Below are 23,459 nucleotides of genomic sequence, written 5' to 3' on the forward strand. Positions count from 1 at the left end.
CCCGCCCCGGCCCTCCAGGCGCCACCCCCAGCCCGTCCCCCGGGGGAGAGGAGGGGCGACGGTTCACCCCAGGGCGGGTGGCGGGCCGCCCAGTCCCACGGAGTTGGACGACCGAGTCCCAGGCCCCATCACTCGGGTCATCACGACCACCCCCCGGCCTCGCCAGCCTGGGAGCCCGGCCCCATGGAGGGCGAGTCGGCCGGGAGAGGCTGCCCACTCGGGGACCTGGCCCTCACCGAGCCCACCCAAGCGGCACGCCCGTCCCTGCGGGCCTGGCTCGGCTAGGACACTGCTTCCCGTAGGACTCTGTCGTTTGTGGACCCTACTCATGACCCCGGCTCCCAAAGAGACCCCTCAGTCAGGACATCCGACCCCTGTGGAACCCAGGGGAAACCCCCAAGTCCCACAGGACCCGTTCGGTCAGGATTTTCATCCTCCAAGGGACCCACCAGTCAGAACCCGCTGCCCTGTGGACCACCCAGTGGGGACCCTCTCCCCGGCGGTGCCGGCTGAGAGTCCCCGCCTCCCCCGGGGCCCAGAGGACCCCCTTTTGGAGTCCAGTCATTGGAGCGCTCCGTTTCGGAGGAGCCCACTGTGACAGAACCCGCCTCCGGACAGCTCCTCAGGCATCCGGAGCTTCCTTTTTGCAGAAGCCCGGACCCAGCTAGGAGGAAAGAATTGCAGCTGCACTAATCCTCCGGCGGCAGGTCACGCATGCGCAGAACTCTTCCAAAGTGCCCCCACCCCCAGAAGGCTTCTCTCTCTGAGGCGAAGAAGCATTTTCGCCCAGCCCTTCCTGCCCGGACGCACTGGGCCTCCCCTGCGAGGAGGGGCGCTCGCTCCCTCGTAAAGGGGCCTGGCCTGCAAAGGGCGGGACCCTGCCTGCCGTGGCCTTCGATTGGCCCATCCCTCACCACACTTGTTCCAGGATTGGTCGGTTAGTACTCCTCTCCCCTCCCTTCCTGGGGCTTCCGTTTCCGGTTCTGACGGGTACTTCTGCTGTAACGATGATCGGGGACATCCTGCTGTTTGGGTAATTAGAGGGGCCAGAGGATGGGGAGAGACAGCCAGATGGGGCGAGGGGCGGCCTTAGTAAACGTAATTCTCCTTCTGCAGGACGCTGCTGATGAACGCTGGGGCCGTGCTCAACTTTAAACTGTGAGTAGGCCGCGCTAAGACTGCGCCTCCACCCGGGAGCTCGTAGTCACGCCTCCGCGGCGTAAGCCCGCCCCACGTTGTAGGCCCCGCCCCAAGCCCTGGGTCGACCTCTGGTCACGCCTCCTCTCTGGTTTTTCTTCCTTTGACCCTCAGCAACACTACGGAAATTTAAATCCGGTCTCCTGCTCATATCCTCTGGGAGCCTCAGCCTCTTTCTCCCAGAAACAGCCCTGCCCTGGACCCTCGGCCACATACTCGCTGCCCTTGGACCACCCTGTTCACCTTGTGGGTGTGGCTTATATGGGCCGTGTAGGTGGTGGCCCAGAGGCACTCGAGGTCACACAGCATGACAGCGGCAGGAGTGTCCGAAGCTTAGTAATCATGGCCTTCTGAGCTGTGTTGCAGGGTCAGGGGACCAAGCCTTCTTTGTCCCATTGAAAGTGGACATGGTCTGTCTTCTCTTTATAGGAAAAAGAAGGACACGCAGGGCTTTGGGGAGGAGTCGAGGGAGCCCAGTACAGGTAAGGTCTTCTTTCTGCACCCTGCAATCGCACTGTTCACTTAGGAGAGTATGGTTCTTTCTCAACATATCTACCTGGTTTTCCTTCTAACTGAGCGTATGTGAGTGAGAGTGGGTTGGGACTGAGGGTGTATTCTTCCGTCTGCCCACTTCTGGCACCTCCTCCTTTCTTCTGTGAGACCCTCTCTGATAAGTCAGCACTCATCTCAATTCCTGTTTCAGTGGTTATGATTTTTCATTATGTGTGCTATCATTTGGCTAATGTCTGCCCCTAGCACTGGATTGTAAACTCCAGAGGAGTTCATCCCCTCCCCGTGTCCTCAGAGAGCGGCATGTTAATGCATGTGAGTGAATGAATGAATGAATAGCTCCACCCATCGCTGTTGCTTTCAGAGTGCCTCAGACTTGTGTGCTTTTTTAATTAGTTGCCAAATTGGGAGGTTTTATATAAAAGTTCAGATACCTGATTATTCTTAAAAAAAAAAAAGATCAGAAAATCAATCCTGCAGCTTGGGATTTAGGAGCTCTCTTGGCATCCATTGAGTAGGGTTGAAAAGCAGAACCTCAATTGAGACAGGGCCTGGGACTCCACCTCATTCCAGACCCAAGCCCCTTCATATTTGTATCCTCTTACCTACACAGCTTCTGGAGGCCCCAGAATTTTACATTTCCTACTGAATTTATTTATGTGACTCTTGAGAATCAAATGAAAGCTGTATGCAACTTGTATTCATTCATTCATCAATCAGTCAGACATTTTTTGAATATCCACTACATTGCCAGCCACTGCTCTGGGTGCTGGGATAAAGCAGGAACAAGGCAGATGTAGTCCTTACCTCATGGAATTTACCTTGGGGCAGGATAAATATTTATTAAAAAAGAATAGGTGGTAAAGGAGGTGATGTCAGGAGTCACAAGATGTTGATGGGGTTGCAGCTCCATTTGGAGTGTGTGCCGGGAGGCCATTTGAGGTACCATAGCCAAGGTGAAGGGTGCTGAACTGTAGACAGTTTAACAGTTCCACTTTATTGAGGGCCCTTCTGGGTGGCTGCCCTGCTAGAATTTTTCGGCCAGTGTTTCATTTCACCTCCAACCCTGAAAGGTATGGCTCATTTTCCCATTTTACAGATGAGAAAACCGAGGCCAGAGGTAGACATGGCTCAACTTGCCTGTGGTCACACAACAAATGAGTGACAGAATCGGGATTGGAAACTGGTTTTTTGGACTGCAGAGGTTGTACTCTCAGTCACTTGATCAGCTATCCATCCATTCATTCATGCGTGCATGCATTCTGCAGCCATATATTGCCCACCTACAACGTGGAGACACTATTCCAGGCTCTGGGATTTGCCTCACAGTTCTAAATCAAAGCTGTGGTGGCACAAGGGCTCAGAAATGGTGTCAGAGACAGGAATGGCAAGAAGGGCACCTGGACAGGAGTTTGCTGTGTACTTCTGGATCTGCCACTTTCCCATGCGCTTTGCCTCCCTCAAGCCTCCTTCCATTCAGAACCCTCCCTCTGTGCCCTGAAGGGAGTGCTCCTCATCCCCGTTCCCCTTGCCGGGCTGACCCCTGTACGGTAGTGGCTGCGTTTGTTCAGAGCTCCATGTGTGCCAGACACCGTGCCGAGGTCTTCTCAGCTACCCACCCGTACCTGAAGAGGAGGAAGTGAGCAGAGACGGTCCAGAGACCAGCCCAGGTCACCTGTGCGGAAGTGCAGAGCCAGGATTTGAACTGCAGTAAACTCTATGGTTGCAGTCAGAGCTTGTTAGCTTCCTCAAAGCAGTTTGACCCCTTGTCCCCAGGTATATGTGCCTGAGTTTGGGAGCTTTCAGTTGAAAATACTTCAGAGTCAGCTCAAAGTGGTCAAAGTAGAATTGACTTTAGTACTCCTGGATCCAGGTCTCACACCAGCCCTCTAACTTCTGACTCTCTAGCTCTCAATTCTCCTTTCTCCTGTGTTACCAGACTTGTGTTGGCAAAGATGATCCTTGAGCAGGGAATGGCAATTTTTTTTGGGGGGGGGGACCAGAGATTGAACTCAGGGCACTTGACCACTGAGCCACATCCCCAGCCCTATTTTGAATTTTACTTAGAGACAGGGTCTCACTGAGTTGTGTAATGCCTTGCTATTGCTGAGGCTGGCTTTAAACTCTCAATCTTCTTGCCTCACCCTCCTGAACAAGTTTTTCTGTGAAGGGCCACAAGACAAATATTTGAGGCTCTGAATTATTTGGTCTCAAGCACAAGAACAGTTCTGCTGTGATGGTACAAAAGTAGCCAGAGGTGATTTATAGCTGCATGGGCATGGCTGTATGCCACTTTTCTCACTAAATATTGATGTTTTTGAAAAAAAACACTGAAAAAAAATGTAAAAGCCATTCTCAGCTCACAGACCATACAAAGAATCAGGCAGCAGGGGCCAGATTTGGCCTGTGGGCCAGTTTTTTGACCCCTTTTTTAGGGCCCTGAGCTTAAAACTTCCCAGCCCAGCAAACCTGACAAAAAATGAGAGACTTTTTCCGAGTAGTTGAGGCAAAAGTCCCAGGGGAATCTCTTACTGGACTGACTTGGGCACATGATCCTCTCTGAGCCCATCAGAGGCATTGGGCCTTGTGCTGTCAGGTAAATGGCCTGAGAGCTAAGGGTGGGGGAATGCGGAGAAAAGCCACACAGCCACTGGAGGGTCGGGATTGTGAGTGCAGGCTGGGCAGAAATCATAGAAGCCCACTGCAGTGGACAGTGCCATAAAAGTGCTCTCTTACTCTCTAGGGGACAACATCCGGGAATTCTTACTGAGCCTCAGATACTTTCGGATCTTCATCGCCCTCTGGAACGTCTTCATGATGTTCTGCATGATTGTGTAAGTCTGGCCCCGCCATCCCCTTCCTGTCTTCTCAACATCATTCACCAGGATGAGAATGCATGACCTCACGGGCGTTCTGTGGCATTTCATTCAGCACTTTTGGGTCGTGGTTTTTGCTTCTAAAATAAGAACTCTTGCCAGAAACAGTGGTGCACACCTGTAATCTTATCAGTTTGGGAGGCTGAGGCAGGGTAGCAAGTTCAAAACCAGCCTCAGCAACTTAGCAAGGCCCTAAGCAACTTAGTGAGACCCTTTCTCAAAATAGGTTATAAAACGGGTGGGGGTGGGGTGGGGCTGGAGGTGTGACTCAATGGTTAAGGACCCCTGGTTTCCATCCCTGGTACCAAAAAGAAAACAAAAAAGTAAGAACTCTCCACACAAGTGAGAAAACTGGAGCCTGAAGTCCTGCCTGGCTGGTTTGAGTTTCTATTAGAACATGGTGTCCTCCAGGTCCCACATGGCTTTGTCCCCTCTTGCCACCTCTACTGGTCTCAGCCTGTACTTGGCATCTGCTGAGGTGGAAAACATGACTTAAAAGGTCCAGATCCTACTCCAGCAGCCTTCCTAGAACCAGAAGAACTATATCCAGAGTTTATTTTTGTTTTTATGGTCACCTTCACTTTTTCATTAGGCAAAAAAACCCAAGCAGATTGCTTTTCTTTCCAGTCTTGGGATCATGATTCCAACACTTTTGTTAAAGAATCACGAGATTCACAGTAAATGGACTTGAAATGAATGCCAAGTTCTAGGCCTCACTGGGTCCATCCCCACATGCTTCCCCTGAAAAGGACGAGGACACAATGTTAACTGTTCTGAGCAATGGAGATACTGAATTCAGGGGTTGCTGGGTGGTCCTTGAGCCAGCCTTGTGGCTATCTGGGGGTGGTTCCAGGATTTAGAAGCTCTGGGGAGAAGGGATTTGACTGGGTCTCTGAAAAGGTTTTAGATCCCAGAATGAGAACCGTGACATATTCCCAGAGAGACCCATCTCCAGGTGTCCTGCTTGGCCAGTCAGTTTGGGAGCATGAATGAGTCCTGCCCAGAAACAAAGAGGGCTTGTGATTGCAGATCAAGGAATTTGCACTTGAGTGTAGGAGGTGTAACCAGGACTCACAGAAAGTGGAACCGAGTTGGGCGACTCCATCCTTTGTCTCTCTAGGTGCCCATGTATTCACTCTCCATCTGGGGCTGTACTCTGAACTGAAGGCTGAGGCCAGGACAGCCATAGTCCTTGCCCTCAGAAAGTGCACAGCAAAATTGGTGGGATATGGAACTAAAAAAATGGCAAAAAGGAAACAATCGGTTGAGGTGGCAAGTGGGAAGGGAGCTCCCAGTGTCAGAGATGAGGGAAAGAAAGACTCTGGGTAAGTGCGTCTTAAATCAAGACCTAAAGGACAGAAAGGAATCTGTCATTTGCAGAGCTAGAGAAAAAGCATGGCAGCACAGAAAGTAGCATGTGTAAAGGTCCTGAGGCCAGTACTGTTTACTTTGTGGCCCCTGACAGAGAATGCATGTAAACCCCTGATTTAGGCCAGCTCTTTCAGTGGGGCCTTTGGGTGAGAGAAGATTCTCTTAAGAAAGGGCTTTCAGTTGGGGATGTAGCTTTGCATCCGAAGCACAAGGAGAAGAAGGAGAGACTTTACGCAGGAAGGCAATGAGTGACTTTCCTAGTATATTAGAAAGTAAAGTTGGGTGCTGTGGTGCATGTCTGTAATGTAGGCTGAGGCAGGAGAATCTCAAGTTCAAGGCCAGTCCCAGCAGCTTACTGAGACGCTGTCTCAAAATAGAAATTGAAAAGGCTGGAGATGTGGCTCAGTGGTAGAGCACTTAACCTAGCAGGTATGAGGTCCTGGGTTCAAACTCTAGTACTGAGAAAAGGGCAGGAGGTGGCCATGCATTATCCCTTTATGAAGAAGACATTTTCAAAACAAAAAGTCTAGAAATGTTCAAGAACAGGGGAAGGGTTAGGTAACTTGAAGAACTCTTGTGCTGTGAACTGTCATGATGCTATCAAAGGTTGCTAGCAAAGATTCTGTGAGAATGCAGAAATGTTTTGAAAGTAAAGAAGGTCAGATGACTCCCGGACAGTTTTTCACTGATGCATGTTGTAGGAAGTAAACATGGAATAAACTCTGACTGAGCACCTGAGTATGGGAGGCAGACCTCCATCGTGGGGTTGAAAGGATCCACTCTTAGGGTCTATGGCAGTGACTGCTGCAGTCGCTAAGGAAGTTGGCAGAGCCCAGGGCACAGCTCAGTATTCCCTGTACCCACTTCTGTATCAGTTGAGCTAAGCTACTTCGGGAATTTTAGGAAATCCTAAAGTAACTTGAAATATGGGGAGAAATATCTGTGAATGTTTAGGGATCAGTGGCGCTGATATCTGTAACTTACTTTGAAATGTGTTAAATCTGTTGGCTGAGCATGGTCGTGCACGCCATAATCCCAGTGACTGGGAGGCTGAGGCAGGAGAATTTCAAGAATGCCAGCCTGGGCAACTCTGTGAGACCCTCAGCAACTAACTGAGAACTTGTATCAAAATAAAAATAAAAAGGGCTGGTGGCATAGCTTAGTAATAAAGTGCCCCTGGGTTTAATCCCTAGTACCAAAAAAAAAAAAAAAATTAAGAAGTAAGTAAGTAGTACAGTATGGTTGACTACATTCACATATTGTGCATGAGCAGAGAATTATATAAAATAAAATAATCTCTAATAATATTTTTAGACCAGTGGCTTCCCATCCTCACAGTCATTCTGCCCTCTGCCTTTTCCAGACTCTTTGGCTCTTGAGCCCTGAATACAGAACCCAGGATTCATTTTTCCGGATGTCAAGTCTTCATTTCTCTGTTCCTGATGACTTCAAGAATGTTTTTGATCAGAAAACCAAGGACCTTCCCAGAAAGCCTAAGCTCGTGGTGGGTGGAAAAATATTCACCAAAATGCACGTGGCTTCCCAGCCATGTCACTGTTTTCAAAGATAATTTCACTTTGGCCTCTGAATTGGAATGTTGTCGACTTAAGGGGTCTCAGGAGGGTCTCCGTAAGGGGCCTGATAAAGTGACATTCCCCTTAGAGGAGAGAACGTGTCTGGGTCATTCCATCGCATTGGAATCCTTTCTGTGTCAAGCTTTCACAAGAAGTCTGATTTGGGATATTTCTTGCTTTATTTTTAATAACCATCCTTTTGGTTAGAATTGTATAAACTTTTAAAAAGCATTTTAATCCAGGGGTCTGAGCAGAAGAGTTGGCTCTTAAGTTTGAAGCATCCTCTTTCGGGCGTTTATAAATAACAGTGAGTTCCATGTTCCCTGCTGGATCTGACAGTGGCTCTGGGGCCAGCCAGGGTCCTGATTTCAGATTCTTCCCCCGTCCCAGTGATAGTCTGCTTGGCCACTCAAAGCAGCCAAGGTCATCCCCAGGACTTTAAGGAGCGGGGCACCTGTCACAGGGACACCAAGCTTCCTGTTTAGACACTAAACTGTTAGTAAAAGGGATGAGGTGGGCCACTGTCCAGTGTTGCAGAAGAGGAGTGGGGATGGCTGGCAGTGTCTGATGGGAGTGTTAGGAAGAAATTTTCTTTGCTTTGAAGTCCTTTGTTAAATAAAGTGACTCTGGGAGCCACTTGTACACCCGCACAGACGAGAGTGATTTCATTGTGTGATATTCTCCACATTCTGAAAGCTCAAGTTCAAGTTGCTTCTCATATAGGTGGTTTTGAATTTGAAAAACAGCGAGTCTTGATCTAGGAAATACAGTGTTTGCTCCAGAAGTTTCTCTGAAAGGGAGTTCTGGTTTCATTGCTAAAAGTATACATTGGTGTTTGGCATCCTGAATCTGATTTGTTTGTTTTGGTTTTTGAAATCTTTGACATGTAGGTAAACCTGGAGGGAAAAAAAAGTAAATATGCAGGTTTTTAGAACTCAATAGCATTGAAAATAAAGCTCATTTCTAAAAAGGAACTTTTGTTTATACTTTTTTAATTTATTTATTGAGATGGAGTCTCACTATTTTGCCCAGGCTGATTTCCTATTTTGGGGCTCAAGTATTATCTTCTGCCTCAGTCTCCTAAGTAGCTGGTACCACAGGTACATGTTACCACACCTAGACGATCGTGACTTTTTTTTTTTTAAGCCAAGACATCATCTTCCAACTTGAAGCATTTCGAATAACCTTGGGAAAAACACCCAAGATTCATTTTGAAGGCTGTCATGAAGTCAGAAAATAGTTGGTAGTAGATTTTCCCTTTTAGATTTCATTTGATAAATGGTGGTTAAGAATTGGGCACATGTGATTTTGACCTTCTAGACCAGGGTCACGTTCAGTTTCATGGCTACTCAGTTACCAGCTTTGCCAGATCTGGGCCTTTGTTCTTGTCATAAATACACAGGCCAAGGTGTTGCCCATCCCTCCTTCAGCCATGTGAATGGTAAGAGGGCCCCTTTCTGACTTTCAGCCTGGAGCTGGGGCTTCTGGGAGGCGAGGCATTGGCCTGTGAGGGGGAGGAATTGTGTGCTAAGAAGGAATGCTCTCAGTGGAGGTTTTGTTTCAGTAGTTGTATTTTGTGCCAGAGAACTGTTATCTCATTGTTAAGTTTATATAAACAGTGGCTTTCTCACATTCCTGTTGGAAGCTGCTATACATCTTAGAAAGTGAACCTCATGAATGTGTGAATGTGTCTAGTTCTTTTTTTTTTTCAGTGCTGGGGATGGAACCCAGGGCCTCGAATGTGCGTCTTTAGGAAGCTTTTCAGAAGCCTTCATTGGACTCTGAAGGCTACTGAAATTTGAATTTTGGGAGGCCCGGCTCAGTTGAATTGCTCATGCAGTTAGTTAGATGTGGGTTAGTGAGATGTGGCTTCACTCCCATCTCTGGGGCCCTAGCTAATTGCTTCCCCTTTTGAAGCCTCAGTTCCCACGACTCTAATAGGCCTGCAGCTCATGCTGGCCTGGGATGTGAGGTTCTGCAAACTTGAGCACGGGCCAGCTGCCTGTGAGCGCTTGACACCAGTAGGTGTCATCACCGTGTGTTTCCTCTCTCCTTCCACCTGCACTGGTACAGGCTGGCCCTAACATTGAAAACTGGAACTGCCTCTGGCATGGTAAACCTTTTGTCTTCACTTTCCCGTCCCGGTTTACATGTGCAGGTCTGTGTGTGTGACACAGTTCTGATGTGGGTCAGGCAGTGTGGGTTCTGCTGGTTTCATCTAGCGTCCTTCCCTTTATACTTTCCCAGCGTCCAGAGAAATTTCATGGTTCTCATTTCAATAACTGTCTCTTTAACCTTGACCTTCTTGCTGGACTTGACATTGTACTTTGGCCACTGTTATCAATGCGACAATTATTACCAGTGTTGTGACCCTCATTAGCTTCTCTCATGCTTGGGGCAGAGACCCTGGAAGGGCACATTGGAATATACCATCATTGTGGCTTTAGTTCATTTTACTTGTTTGGAAGTTTCTTACCATTGATATATACTTATTGTCGGAACATTATAAAATAGAAACTTGCTAGAAGGCAAAAATTCACCTATCTGCATATTGCCCCCAAAGACTCACCTGGTGCACATCCTTCTGGCTCTTTTTCCATGCAGTGCTATTTGAGTGTAGCACATCATTTTCTTTATGCTGTATGTTATCTTAGTTATCTTCCTGTCTGCTTTTCTCACCTGATAACGTGACCATGCCTTTTTCTACAATATCCTTTTTTTTGTTTCCCTGTGGTGCTGGAGAGCAGGTTCAGGGCCTCCTGCGTGCTTAGGCAAGTGTTCTACCACTGAGCTACATCTCCAGCCGTACAGTGTTATTCTTGTTAACTGCAAATACTTCATGGTAAGGACATTATATGATTAGTTTAGCCAGTCCTCAGATGATAGACACTTGTATTATCTACATTTTTTGTCTGTTATAATAACACCTTGATGAACATCTCTGTGTTCCTCCCTAATGGCTTTTTGGGGATCACTTTTTTGAAAAAGTTCTACTTTGACAACTTTAGACTAAGAATCCTCAAAGAAAAATGCACCTGGACAACCCACATCCTTGTCTTTATTTTAACCAAAGAACTTGGTTCTAGATCCTCATCAGCTGTGACTGAGAGCAATGTTAGTGTCAGGCTACTTCAGTTTACATAAACTGCGAATGAGGACAAGTTTTTCAGCTCCACCCAAATAACTATTTCCCTGTGACAGCAGAGAAATGACAGCAGTTGGCTGCACCTTGGCACCTCTGCCTCCCCCAGGAGGGTCTTAACCACTTCTGAGTAATACAGCCTGTTGCTGCTCACCCTGGGGTGTGTGGCGTGAAGGCACTCCCAGTGAGGAGCCACACATGGCAAACTCCAAGACCACAGAGCTGCACCTGCTCTGGCCATGTGTCCTTTAGAGTTCATGTTTGAACCCATTTTTGCTTCCTCTGCCCTTGTCATTTTGCAGTCTTTCCTTTGAATGGGAGTCTCATTGCACTTTAGTTCCAGCTGCTCTAGAGCAGGGATTAGCAAACTATAGCCCACAGTCAAGTCTGGCCCACTGCTTTATCTTGTTAATAAAGTTTTATTGGAACATTGCTATGCTCCTTTCTGTATATGTTGTCTACAGCTGCTGTGGCTATTCTTGCACTTCAGCCACATAGTTGAAGAATTGTGTAGTCCACAGAACTGAAAATATCTCCTATTTGGCTCTTTATCAAAAAAATTTGCCAACCCTTGAAGATGATGGCTAGAATATGACGGGGAATCTAAAGGTGTTCCTTCTCCCCAAAACTGAAATCTGCATTTCCTGCTGTCTGGATCTTAACAAATATTATTTGTTTGCAAACAGGTTTTATCAACTTTGCCAAAAATCTAGCCAGCGTTTTCAAGTGGTGTGGTTAGTAGACTGAAACCCAATTTTATTTTCTCTTGATGGTGGGGGAGACCCTTCTTGTCTCCCTGAATTCTCTCAGAGCAGCAGTGCAATGTGATAACGAGATCAGCTGTCATCTGAAGTGGTTGGATTTGAAAAGCCAGCAAAGCTGTCACTAGCTAGGCATTTTCTTTTAATTCCAACTGTTTGATTATCTCTTTCTTAGCCAAATTTGAGTTTATGAAATATTTGACAAGCCTCCTGATGTTTTCCTGTGTTAATGGAAGATACATGCAGTATGTGTATAAAGCAAAAGGCATGCTCTTAAAAGCAAAAACAAGATGTAAATTCTACTTAGAGTTTGTTTTCACCATCCCCTGGATTTTCATTATGATACAGAGAAAAGCACTTGATTTTCTTGAACCCCCTCTCTGGCACTTGAATACCTGAAAATGAGAGTTCAGCAAGTATTCCTAGATGAGAAAAAGATCAGTAACAACAAATTGGAAATTCAGACTTTACATTTTTTTCAATGAGAAAATGGTGGGCAGGGTGGTGGAGGTAGAACTCAGTGGGAGTACTTGCCCAGCACGTGCAGGGCCTGGGTCCCATCCCCGCACTGCAAACAAAACAAGCAAACAAAAAAGACAAGAACTGCGTCACTATGTGGTATGCTGGCTTCCTTTTGGACCTGTGGGTTGTTGATCTGGGATTGGTGAACTGTTGCCCAGATCTGACCCATAGCCTGTCTTTTTCACAGCCCGGAGACACAATGATTTTTTAATTTTTAAATCATTACAGAAAAGCAAAAGAAGAAAGTTAGAGTAGTCCTTCCTTATTAGTACTTCCTTTGGTTTCAGTTACCCAGGATCTGAAAATGTTAATTAGAAAAATTCTAGAAATAAATAATTCATATTAGTCCTAAATAACTTGAATTGAAGTATCCTTTTTGTGGTGCTGGCGATAGAATCTAGGGTCTGCATGCTAAGCAAGTGTTCTATCATGGAGCCACACCCCCCGCCCTGGTATATTATTATATTTCAGTATTAGCTATTGTTGATTTCTCACAGGGCCTAGTTTGTAAGTTAAACTTTGTTGTAGATACCTATGTATAGTAAAATTCATAGTGTATATATAGAGGGTTTGACACTATATGGTTTTAGTCATATACTAGAGGTCTTGAAATGTTCTCCCTATAGATAACTACTGTGTAGGAAATTCAGAACAAATTTTTTTTTGTTTTTGTAGCGCTGGAGATGGTACTGAGGGCCTTGCATAAGCTAGGCAAATGTTCTATCATTGAGCTACATCCCCAGCCTGAAATTCAAAATTTTCGGTTCATAAATCAAGTTATTGGAACACTGCCATGTGCGTTCATTTACACCTCATTTGTTCCAGCTTTCCTGCTACAAGGGCAGGTCTGATTTCTTGTGATAGACTATCTGTCTCTCAAAGTCTAACAGATTTGCTTTCTGGCTCTTTAGGGCAAAATTTGCTGACCTGTGAAATGGGCAATTTAAAAAAAAAAAAAAAAAAAGGACATCTTACAGGTGTGGATCCTGTTCATTGGTGTCCAGTTCACATTATTGTGCCAGTTGGTGGTCAGTTGTTGTGGGCACAAGAGTACAGACTGTTCGGGGCGGGGAGTTGTATAAGTTCTTTAGAGGGATTAAAGCTTGGTGCCTCTAATTAGAGTTCATTGTGTACATAAGAATAAAAGGGGGTGCCCTGGTTAAGGACTGATTGTAGCAGAAAGTGAGATGGTGGTGTGGATCAGACATGAGCTTTGTCAGTTATAAAGTGTGATTTGGGGCTATGTCTTGGTCTTTTGCAATTCCATGTCCTCCTCTGTGATGTGGGAGACAGTGAAGGACAGAGCCACATCATAGAGGGTCTGTGCCTATACTCTGCCTGGCACCGAGCAGGCACTTAATTTGTGATTGCTGTTTTTGTCAATTTTGTTATGAAAAGACCTCCTTGGCAGGGTTTGTGAGGTTTAAATGAGTTGGTGTATTAATCAGCTCCGGCTGCTGTAACAAAATACTGGAACTGGGTGGCTTAAACATCAGAATTTATTCTGTCACAGACTGGAGGCTGGAAGTCCATCAGTGTACCAGTAGGTTGGTGTCTGGTGAGGGCTCTCTTCCTGACTTACAGGCAGCCATTTTTCTCACCCTGTATTTACGTGGCCTTTTCTCTGCTCACCCCTTGGTACTTCTCTCTTGTAAGGACAACAGTGTATGGGGTTAAGGCCCACCATTCTGACTTTGGTTTTCCTTAATTACCTCCTTAAAGGTCCTATCTCCAAATGTGGTCACTTAGGAGGTTAAGGCTGCATGATAGGAATTAGGAGGGAGCATAATTGAGTCCATAACAGATGCCCAAGGGTCTGGCCTGTAGTAGATATTCAACAGCTGTTATTAGTCCATATCTTTGGCATAGTGTGTTTCACGTCATTCAAAAAGAAAACAAGCCAGCATAGTGGCACATGGCTGGAGTCCCAGCTGTTCTGGAGGCTGAGGCAGGAAGAGTTTGAAGCCAGCCTGGGCAATATAGTAAGACCTCATCTCAAAAACAAAACGAAACAAAAATCCCTGGTGGGGTCAAGGAAGACACCTGAGAAGTGCAGTGAAGGGACTTGGTCTCCTGGTGCTCCGGGAAAGGGTATGTGTGTAAGTGGATGATGGCTTCAACTACAGCATCTCAGACCTGACAACCCTAGGGGTCCTTGGAGGATACTTGTGAAGTGTAGATTCTGCCTAACAGGTTGAGGGGTGCAGGCTGAGAGTCTAGATTCATTTCTTTTTTCTCATTTTGGGACTGGGGATGAGGACCTCATGCTAAATATGTGTTGTGCCGCTGAACCACACCCCTGCCATGATGGCCTACATTTCTAAGTTGCTTCCTGGTGGCGGGATGTTTCTGGTCCCTGGACCTCACTTTTAGTAGCCAGGGCCTATGCTGTCTAAAACAGTAGCCACTAGCTACGTATGGATGTTTCAGTTAACTAACGCTAGTCCCTCAGTTGGAATAGTTGTATTTCAAGTATATTAAATAACAGAGTGCTAACTGGGCTGAGCCATGTCTATAGGAGAGGCTGTTGGCTTTTCAGTAAAGAGCTGTGCCTTTATTAGAATGCATGAAACTGGAGTGTGTGTGTGTGTGTGTATGAGAGAGAGAGAGAGAGAGAGAGAGAGAGAGAGAGAGAGAGAGACACACACACACACACACACACTAAACAAAGACTTGTGTTGCGCTGTTCTGGAAGCTGGGAAGTCCAAGGTCAAGGGGACAACATCTGGCCAGGGCATTCTTGCCGCATCATTCCGTGGCAGAAGGGCAAGTGTACAAATGCCAAATAGCAGGGAAAGGGGCCAAACTCATCCTCTATCAGGAACCCACTCCTGAAACATTAATGGCATGAATCCATTCATGAGGACAAAGCTCTCATGATATGATCACCTCTTGAACATTCTTCCTCTCAATACTGTTGCTTTGGAAATGAAATTCCAACATGTAATTTTGGGGGATACATTCAAACCATAGAAACAAAGCTGTATTAGTTTCTTCTTGCTGCTGTAACAAATAACCACAAGCTTCATGGCTCAAAATAAGAAAAATTTATTCTCTTACAGTTCCAGGGGTCAGTAATTGAAGATGTGACCTACCTGGCTAACATCAAGGTTTTGGCAGAGCTGGTTCCTTCTGGAAGCTCTAGGGGAGAGTCTGTTTCCTTATCTTTTCCAGCTGCCACAGGTGCCTTCCTCCTCGATCCACAGCCTGTTTCCTCCATATTCCAAGCCAGCAGTGGCTTGTGCAGTCTTTTTTATAGTGCCCTATCTCTAATCCTGACTCTTCCCTATTTAAGAACACGTCTTGCTGGACGTGATGGTGCACACCTGTAATCCTCAGGCTTGGGGACTGAGACCAGACAATTGAAAGTTCAAGGCCAGCCTGGGCAACTTAGCAAGACCCTGTCTCAAATAAAAAGGGCTGGATATGTGGCTAGAGCAATTGCCTTGCATGTGCATGGCTCTGGATTCCATCCCCAGCACCGCAGAAAAAGAAAAAGACGAATAGACTTTGTAGACATTCATCCTTTCCTGTGTCCCTGGGAGTTAATACCACAGAGCTTGGGTTGCTCTCAGGGACAAGTGCAGTTGAATCTTCATGAGTGTGCATTGCCTAGACCCTTTTCAAATTCAAGGAATCTTCATCTGCTTGCTCATGTCTCCTTACCTCGCCTTGTAAAATTTGATGAGATAAGACAAAGTATTTAGCCTTGGGCCAACATTCCAGTTCATAGAAAGTGAACTGAAGTTTCAGAACTGTGTGGGGAGAGGGGACTGTGGGGAGGTGGTGGTGGCTCCCTGGTTTAATCAGACTCTTACCTGAGGACAAGTTCATGGCGTTGGAGAGCATACTGCAGGGTGAGTTGGGCCCAGGAAGGGCACAGGGGAACTTTGGTGAATGGCTTGGTTGTGTGTGTGTGTGTGTGTGTGGTGGGCAGAGGCAGGGTGGGGGTCTGTCTGGAATTTCACTTCCTCTCTTAGAACAAACAGAACTCCTCCTGTGCCCCTGCTTTTTGTATGCCTCCTCTACCCTTTGGCATACCTAACGTGCTAGGAGTATTGGTGCCATCTCAGTGTTTTCAGTGAGGAAGTTGAAACCAGGTCCAGGGAGGTGACTTACCCAAAGTTGTGAGAGTCATCAGTGGAGTTGGCAAGATCCGGGTTCTCCTGACCCTTCTCTACTTCCTATGCCACTGCTTCCCCACCTGCAAGTGTAGAGTATTTGGCGCGGGTCTCTGCGTCCCATTATATGGGTTCACACCATTTGACTGATGACACAGATCCTGTGAGCTAGGGGAAGGCACTCAGAACGTGCCCAGCACACAGGAGGTCTTTGGGAGACACCACTGACTGGTGAGGCCTCTTCTAAAGCTGGAGGCACGAGGGCCATTTCTGAGTGCAGAGCTTCCCTGGTTTTTGAGCAGCGCCCATTGTGTGTCCAAAAAATTCAAAATATTTTGAGCGCCAACGTGACGCCACAAGAGGAAAAATCATTCCATGAAACTTTGTTTCATTCATGAAATTTTAAAAAATCTTGTGTAGAATTACCTTCAGGCTATGTGTGTAAGATGTGTAGGAAATGTAAATGAAGTTTGGTTTTAGACTTGGGTTTGTCCCCAAGATATTTTATCATGAAATCCAGAATATTTGTGTCCCAAGCATTTTGGATAAGGGATACTTAGCTTGTGTATTCTGTGTCTCATCTCATGGGACCTGGGTTGTGCTGTCATCAAAGCATCACATTTTCTAACAAAACATTTGGACAGTCACATAGTTGGGAAGTGAAGACTGCAAACAGCCTCAGCACAGACTTTGCCATTAATTGAGTTTCCTTCAAACTTAACAAAAATATTTTGAGCTCAGGGAGCTTTTGGAGTTCAGGATTGTGGAGAGCCTCTATGATGGAGCCTTGCCCTGCCCCTGTCTTGCTGAGAGGTTTGGGGGGGGTGTTGTCATTCCTCTTTGTACGCCAGTCTCTTTGTGAGGAGGTGGCTCAAGACCAGGTGTGGGTGGCTCTCCACATTGTGGATTCAACCAACCAAAACTGTTTGGGAGGAAAATTGTGTATATCCTGAACATTCCTAGGTGTTTTTTCTTTTCAGTCCCTAAGCAATACAGTATCACAACTGTGTATTTAGCATTTACATTCTATTAGCTACTCTAAGTCACTTAGAGACTGCATAAAATATTTCAGGAGGACAGGTGTGGTTCCTGTGCTAGTACTACATCATTTTATAGAAGGGATGTGAGGAATTATGGATTTGGGTGTCCACAGGGAGTCCTGGAACCATCCCCCGTGGATACCATCAGATAACCCTGCTGGCCTGTGGTTTGTTTTTGGAAATCCTTCTTTGGTGTTTCCCTGTGTTTGGGTACCTCATGCCTTTGTTCCTAGAAAGTTCCACTGGTCCTGTGGGGTCTTTTAGTGTTGCTTCTACCCGTTCTGACCTTCTTCCTGTGTCCTGGTTGGCTTTCAACACCAGCCCCTCCGCCCTTGTCTTTAGCTCTTTGGGGAAATGGCTTATACCTGGTTTGGCTCAGAGTCTGGCTCAGGACTGGGCACAGTGGCTCTTTGCATTCATGGATTCAACCAACTGGATCAAAAATAATTAGGAAAAAGATTGTGTATCTTACTGAACACACCTAGACTTTTTTCCTTTTCCATGTTTGCTGAGAGCCATTGCCAAGTAGGAATGACGCATCGAAATTTCCTTGCCAGTGTACCCCATGTTGCTTAGAGGAAGGACTCGTGGAAATGGACTTGCCTTGGACATTCTCGCTGTGACATTGCATGTATGTTTGAGAAAGGTAACCTTGCTCAAGGACCAGGGCCGATCTGGGTTTAGGGCGGATCAGGTTTTAGGAAGTATCCCGCTCCTTGGGTTTAGGGCGGTTCCAGGTTTAAGGTGTACCCTGCCAGGGAATAGGGCGTATCCTGCTGATTAGAGCCTGGTGGAGTACATGAATTTTCCCCAGAACGTGAATTTTCCCAGAACGTGTTTTGTAGAGGGCCGGTGTGAGTTCGGGAATAAAGAATTGCTGTTTGAATCTACAAAGCTGTGAGTGGTTCGTGATTTTGTGCCCAGCCAGACTGCGGCACATGTTCCCTAAGCAGTGCAGGATAACAACCATGCACACAGCATTTACATTTTAGTGGCCATTACAAGTCACCTAGAGGTGGTTTAGACTCCACAGGAGGATGTGCAGAGGTTCTGTGCAAATCCCGTGCTGTTTTTTAGAACGGACCTGAACATCTGCAGATTTTGGAAACCCTGACTTCTGGGCTGGACTTATTGTCCTGTCCCAAGTCCAGCCCACATGAGTGATCTGAGAAGCAAATCCCTTGGATGCCCAGATGGCAGATGTGGAGAGAATAACTCAGGGGTGGTGAGGGAGCACAGGTGGATGGCACGCGCGTGCATGATGCGATGCACATTGGCTTGTGACAAGGACCTCATAGCGAGGGCTTAGGCAAGATGAAATGGAAGACCCCTGAGAAGCAGGGGGAAAAAAGATTTAATTCCCGTGTCAGAAAGAGCTGCCTAGAAGTGTGTGTACCGCCCATCAGACAAGATTCAGGCCAGGTTAGGTTCACAGAAGGAGAAAAACCCATGGGACAGATGACCAGGCATGAAGTGCTACACACACAGGCTGCTGAGCACATGGAAATGGAAGGATCTGGCGAGGTGTCCAGCTCCAGTGGGGAGCTGAGTGACCTTGGGTGAGTCTCCTCTCTGGCCTCAGGCTCCCCCTTACGTGTAACCTGAGGCTTGGAAAGCTCATGCTATTCCTGTAGTCCAGCTACTTGGGAGGATCACTTGAGCCCAGGACACTTGAACAAAGTAGACCCCCTCTCAAGATGATGATGATGATGATGATGATGATGATAATAATAATGGCAGTTTTTTGGTTATGTAGTGCAGCATAACAGATGCTGCAACATTCAGAGGCTTCATACCACAAGTATTTGGTCACAGCTCTGTGAGCCGGCAAACTGTATAGGGTGCAGTAGGGACAGGGCACATGGTGTCCATTGGGGTGGGTCGGGGGACTTGTCTACTCACACATCTGGCACTTGGCCATGTTGGACCAGCCTGGCCAGGTTGGTGCTCCAAAACTGCAAAAGCAAAAGCTGCCAGGCCACCTCTTCCTTTTTGTCATTTTTTTTCTTTTGACAGTTTTAATGAGGTAAAATTCACATGTAGTTCCCCTGTTTAAAAGTGCATATTTCAGTTATTTGGGGTACATTTATGATGATGGGCAACCATTACTATGATAAATCCAGAACATTTTTATGACGTCCCACCCAAAGAAACCCTAACCCTATTGGCAGTCACTCCCAGTTTGCTTTCCCCAATTCCTGGCAATTGCTGATCTGCTTTATGTCTCTATGGATTTGCCTGTTCTGGACACTTCTACAGATGGAATCATACACTTTGTGACCTTTTGTGTCTGGCTTCTTTCACTCAGCATCATGTTTTTAAGGCTCATCCAAATTGTGGTCTGTATCAGTGCTTTATTCCTTTTTATGGGCCAAATAATATTCCATGATGTGGATGTGTAGACATTTACTCATTAATCTGTTCATGGGCATTGGGGATATTTGCACTCGGTGGCTATTATGAATAGTGCTGCTGTGAACATGTACACACACCAGTTTTTATGTGAATGTTCATTTTCAGTTTTCTTGGGGAAGATTCTAGGAATGAAATTATGAGTCACATGGTAACTGCCAGACCTTCTTAAGGTTTTAACCTGGACCAAGCAGAGTATGGTGTGTGCTGCATTCTCTTGGCTAAAGGGAGTCACATGCCCAGTCCAGAGTTGAGGGGGTCTGATAAAAGGACCTGCTTATCTAGAGTGGTTTCATCAGGGTCTTCATGTAAAGTCCTTACCATGGACCTTAAGGCAGTATAGGTGCTCAGTAAATGTAATTCCCTGTTGTTACTCCTTTTCACTAAAAATAATGATACCAAACTGGGGCAGTAAGGCAAAGATAAACTGTGGGACTTCAATCTTCATCCATTAGTCGCCAGCCTGAGAGCAAATCCATCACCAGTGTCTCGGGGATTATGGGCTCACTGCAGATTAGCCAGTGACAATGATCGGTCAGGCAGTGAGAACTGTAAAGGCTTCTGAAGATGGGAACTATCCCAGCACTTAACAGGATGGCTAGAAGGCAGTACATGTTCCTTCTAGAAAATAGGATACTCCAGGGAAAAGTGTAAGAGAAAAATTTGTCCTTCTACTTATCAGAGAGAACAACTGTAATATTTTGGTTTCCTTTCTCCTAGTATTCTTTCTGTGTATCACATGCATAAGTGTGTGTGTGTGTATAATTTTAATAAAACTAAAATTAAGATCATAATGTATGTAGTTAATATACTTCATTTGATCATTTTTTAAATTAAATTTGGAGAATCTCATCCATCTTTATGCTATTCAGTACTGGTTTTAATGGCTGATTCTCACAAATACATGTGTGCATATGTGTGTGTGTGTTTCCTTTTATTTACTTTTTGAGATTTACTTTATTTTTTCTTTTTTTGGAGGTGAGGGTGGAATCCAGGGCTCAGGCATGCTAGACAAGCACTTTTCTGCTGAGCTCTGCCCAACCTTGGGTTCACTTTACAGCGTTGTACGGCTGGCCAATCTACATGTACATGCCTCAGGAGACCACGGCCCAGGTTGAGGTCTAGAGTGTTGCAGCACCCAGAAGACTCCCTGTGGCCTCTTCCAGTTTCCAGCCCATAACTTTCCCTTGATGTTGAATTGACCCTCAGTCCGTTTATACTCCCTCATTACTGGACACTTAGGTTGCTTCTAATCTCTTGCTCCTGTAAACAGTGCTGCCATGAACTTCTTGTACACACCACATTCGTCTTCTGTGATTGCTTCCTTGGGAAAAACTTTTAGAACCTGTGAAACAACAGATCAGAGGATATGAACATACAGCAGTATCTCAGTTGAAGTGCTATCTCCTTATCAAACATCTTTCCTGGTTCTGCTGTTCAGAATGACTTTTTCCCTGCGTGGTGTTCCAGGAGTACTTTCCTTGTATAGAAAAATCACAGTATTGTGTTAATGGACTCAACTTGGTTCCAGTGCTTGGCTTCAAAACTAGAACTTTAAGAGCAGACTGTGAGTGCCTTTGTGTCCCCTTTACTTGGAGATAAGATAAGTAGCAGACACTTCAGCGTTAATCAAAACCAATTAAAACTGCGTTCACTTTTACAGTAAATAGGACAAACTGCAGAACCAAGCAGAACTCCGTACACCCATCTTTAGGTGCTTCTGAAATTATGTGGTTGAATGAGTTAATAAATGAGAAAAGGTGTTTTAAAAATCCCCACCCAACTCAGCAAATGAATGGGCCAAAGTAGATGATTGATTTTGTCAGTTTTGTTTTTCCTGTTAATCACTGGAGCCCTCACATCCCTTACTGGGATAAGTCCAGTGGCTTGATCTTGAAATGGCCTGTCACCCAGGGGCTTGCTTCTGTATAAAAGACTGGTGAACACATTCCTGCTGCTGTTCCATCACACCACGTGGTGCCACTGTTGAAGACGGTCCAATAAGGTTGTGGGGGTGGTGGAGCCTGCCTACTGCTCACTTCTCCCTTCTGTGATGCCCTTGTATGCCCAGGTTCCTGCTTGGGTCACAGCAGAGTGTTAAGGGGAAAAAGAGCCCACTGTCTCCCTGTCAGGCTTGACTGAAGATGCCCTGTGCAATGCTGCCTAAAACTAACTTTCCCTGCTTCTCATGGCAAGAGAAGTTGTGGACTCAGCCATGTCCTCTCCCTTTCTCTCTGGAAGGAGGCCACTTTTGAGGTGAGACAGATTTTCAAGGATGTTAAAAACACAAATGATCTTGTGCTTTTAGGACAGTGGGGCTGTCAGAGGGGCTGTCATTTGTCATTGACAACTATTTCAGCAAGAGGCTTTATGGCATGCTCTGCCTTTGCATAACTGATAGGAGCCATTTCAGGTGTCTTAATAGGAGCAGAAGATTGGCTAGGTGGACTGTAGCGCCTAGCTTGGACTTTAACAGAAGCTGCTAACTTGTTAAGATGCCCATTATTGGCTGTTTATAGTTATAGTCTTGCTATTCTCTGTTAATTGTGAAATAAAACCATATATATCTACCTGTGTCTATGTGTATCCTTATATGTATAGAGGATTTGTTAACATTTTATAAAATATACCATTGAAGGAATATTAAAGGCCCACAGTGTTACTGGATCTGTGGAAATAAAATGCATGCATATGCCTGGGGTGTATCTGAAATATCCCTTATTCCACATTTTTTTTTTGGTGGGGGGGATGTGGTACTGGGGATTGAATCCAAGGGTGCCCTACCACTGAGCTGAACTTCAGTCCTTAGAAACAAAAAGGCTGGCCTTGAACTTGCAATCTTCTTGCCTGGGTTTCTTGAGTATCTGGGATTAAGGTGTATGTCTCTGCATCCAGCTGTTCCACAAATATTAAGAACTTTTCCGTCTGGGAATTCTGAAATGAGCCAGTGCCCTCATGGAATACAATCTAATGCCTAGTTTTTTGTTTTTGTTTGCTGGAGCTTGAACCTAGGGCCTTACACATTCTAGGCAAGCACTCTACCACTGAGTTGCACCCGCACCTGCTTCTTAGTTTAAAAATCTTTTTAAGGGGCCAGGGCTGAGGTTCAGGGGTACAGACAGCACTTGCCTAACATGTGTGAGACACTGGGTTCAATCTCCAGCACCACATGAAACTAAAGGTATTTAAAACCTTTTTAAAAATCAGGTAAGTTGTTTTCTAGCTTTTTCTTAAAACAGCCTGAACCATGCAAAACAAATTGTTCATTTCTATGTAATCCTTGACCTAAAAGATGTGCACCTGAGTAGAAATTAAGAGATAAGACTGGAATATGACTGGGGAAGAGCTTGTTTATTTTGCTTATCTGAAGTGAGATAAAAGAATATCTCCAAATGGGCCAGTTTCCAACTTGGACCATGTACACAAAGCACCTCATTCCAGGGCAAAGAGAGCGAGTAAATCAAATAGAGAAGTATTTTGTTCATGTTTATTTTTCCTACAAGTGTGATGTAAAACTTTTAAAATGTGCAGAAACAAGCAACAACCGCCACGTGCAAAAGTAGCTGTTTTTGCAAATAAAAATGCTTCCCAGAAGCATGACAAATGCAAGACTAACAGGTGTCCCGCAGTTCCAACGAGACACGTGGTTCTCATTAGCCGTCTCCCTCCTGTTTTACATCTAGGTCTTCCGGTAACAACGAAAAAAGTCATTTCTCCCGAGGCCACGAGTAATCCCCACCGAGCCTGCCTTTCGCCCTTCTGCTAACAGCAGTTCCAACAGCTCTCGGAGGGGAGGCGGCAGATAGAGCCTGCACTAAGGGGAGGAGGCTGGGAAGCCCTTAGACTTGACTTCAGCCGTCGTGGGTCTGACCTAAGGCTCCGGGTGACCTTGACCTGGTCCTCGATTTCCTCCTATTAAATGTTTGGTTCGGA

The 23,459-nt window shown here is 45.9% G+C and overlaps 1 protein-coding gene across 1 annotated transcript; it reads left to right on the forward strand.

Annotated features, from left to right (window-relative positions):
* Nucleotides 1–61: 61 nt before the first annotated feature.
* On the forward strand, nt 62–11,366 carry Smim7 (small integral membrane protein 7). Its single transcript, XM_026389776.2, has 5 exons — nt 62–1,033; nt 1,117–1,158; nt 1,627–1,679; nt 4,451–4,541; nt 7,318–11,366. Exons 1-5 carry the CDS (start codon nt 1,008–1,010, stop codon nt 7,331–7,333), a joined length of 228 nt encoding a protein of 75 aa, XP_026245561.1. The 5' UTR covers nt 62–1,007; the 3' UTR covers nt 7,334–11,366.
* Nucleotides 11,367–23,459: the final 12,093 nt, after the last annotated feature.

This window comes from Urocitellus parryii, chromosome 3 (assembly GCF_045843805.1).
Source record: "Urocitellus parryii isolate mUroPar1 chromosome 3, mUroPar1.hap1, whole genome shotgun sequence".
Taxonomy (NCBI): domain Eukaryota; kingdom Metazoa; phylum Chordata; class Mammalia; order Rodentia; family Sciuridae; genus Urocitellus; species Urocitellus parryii.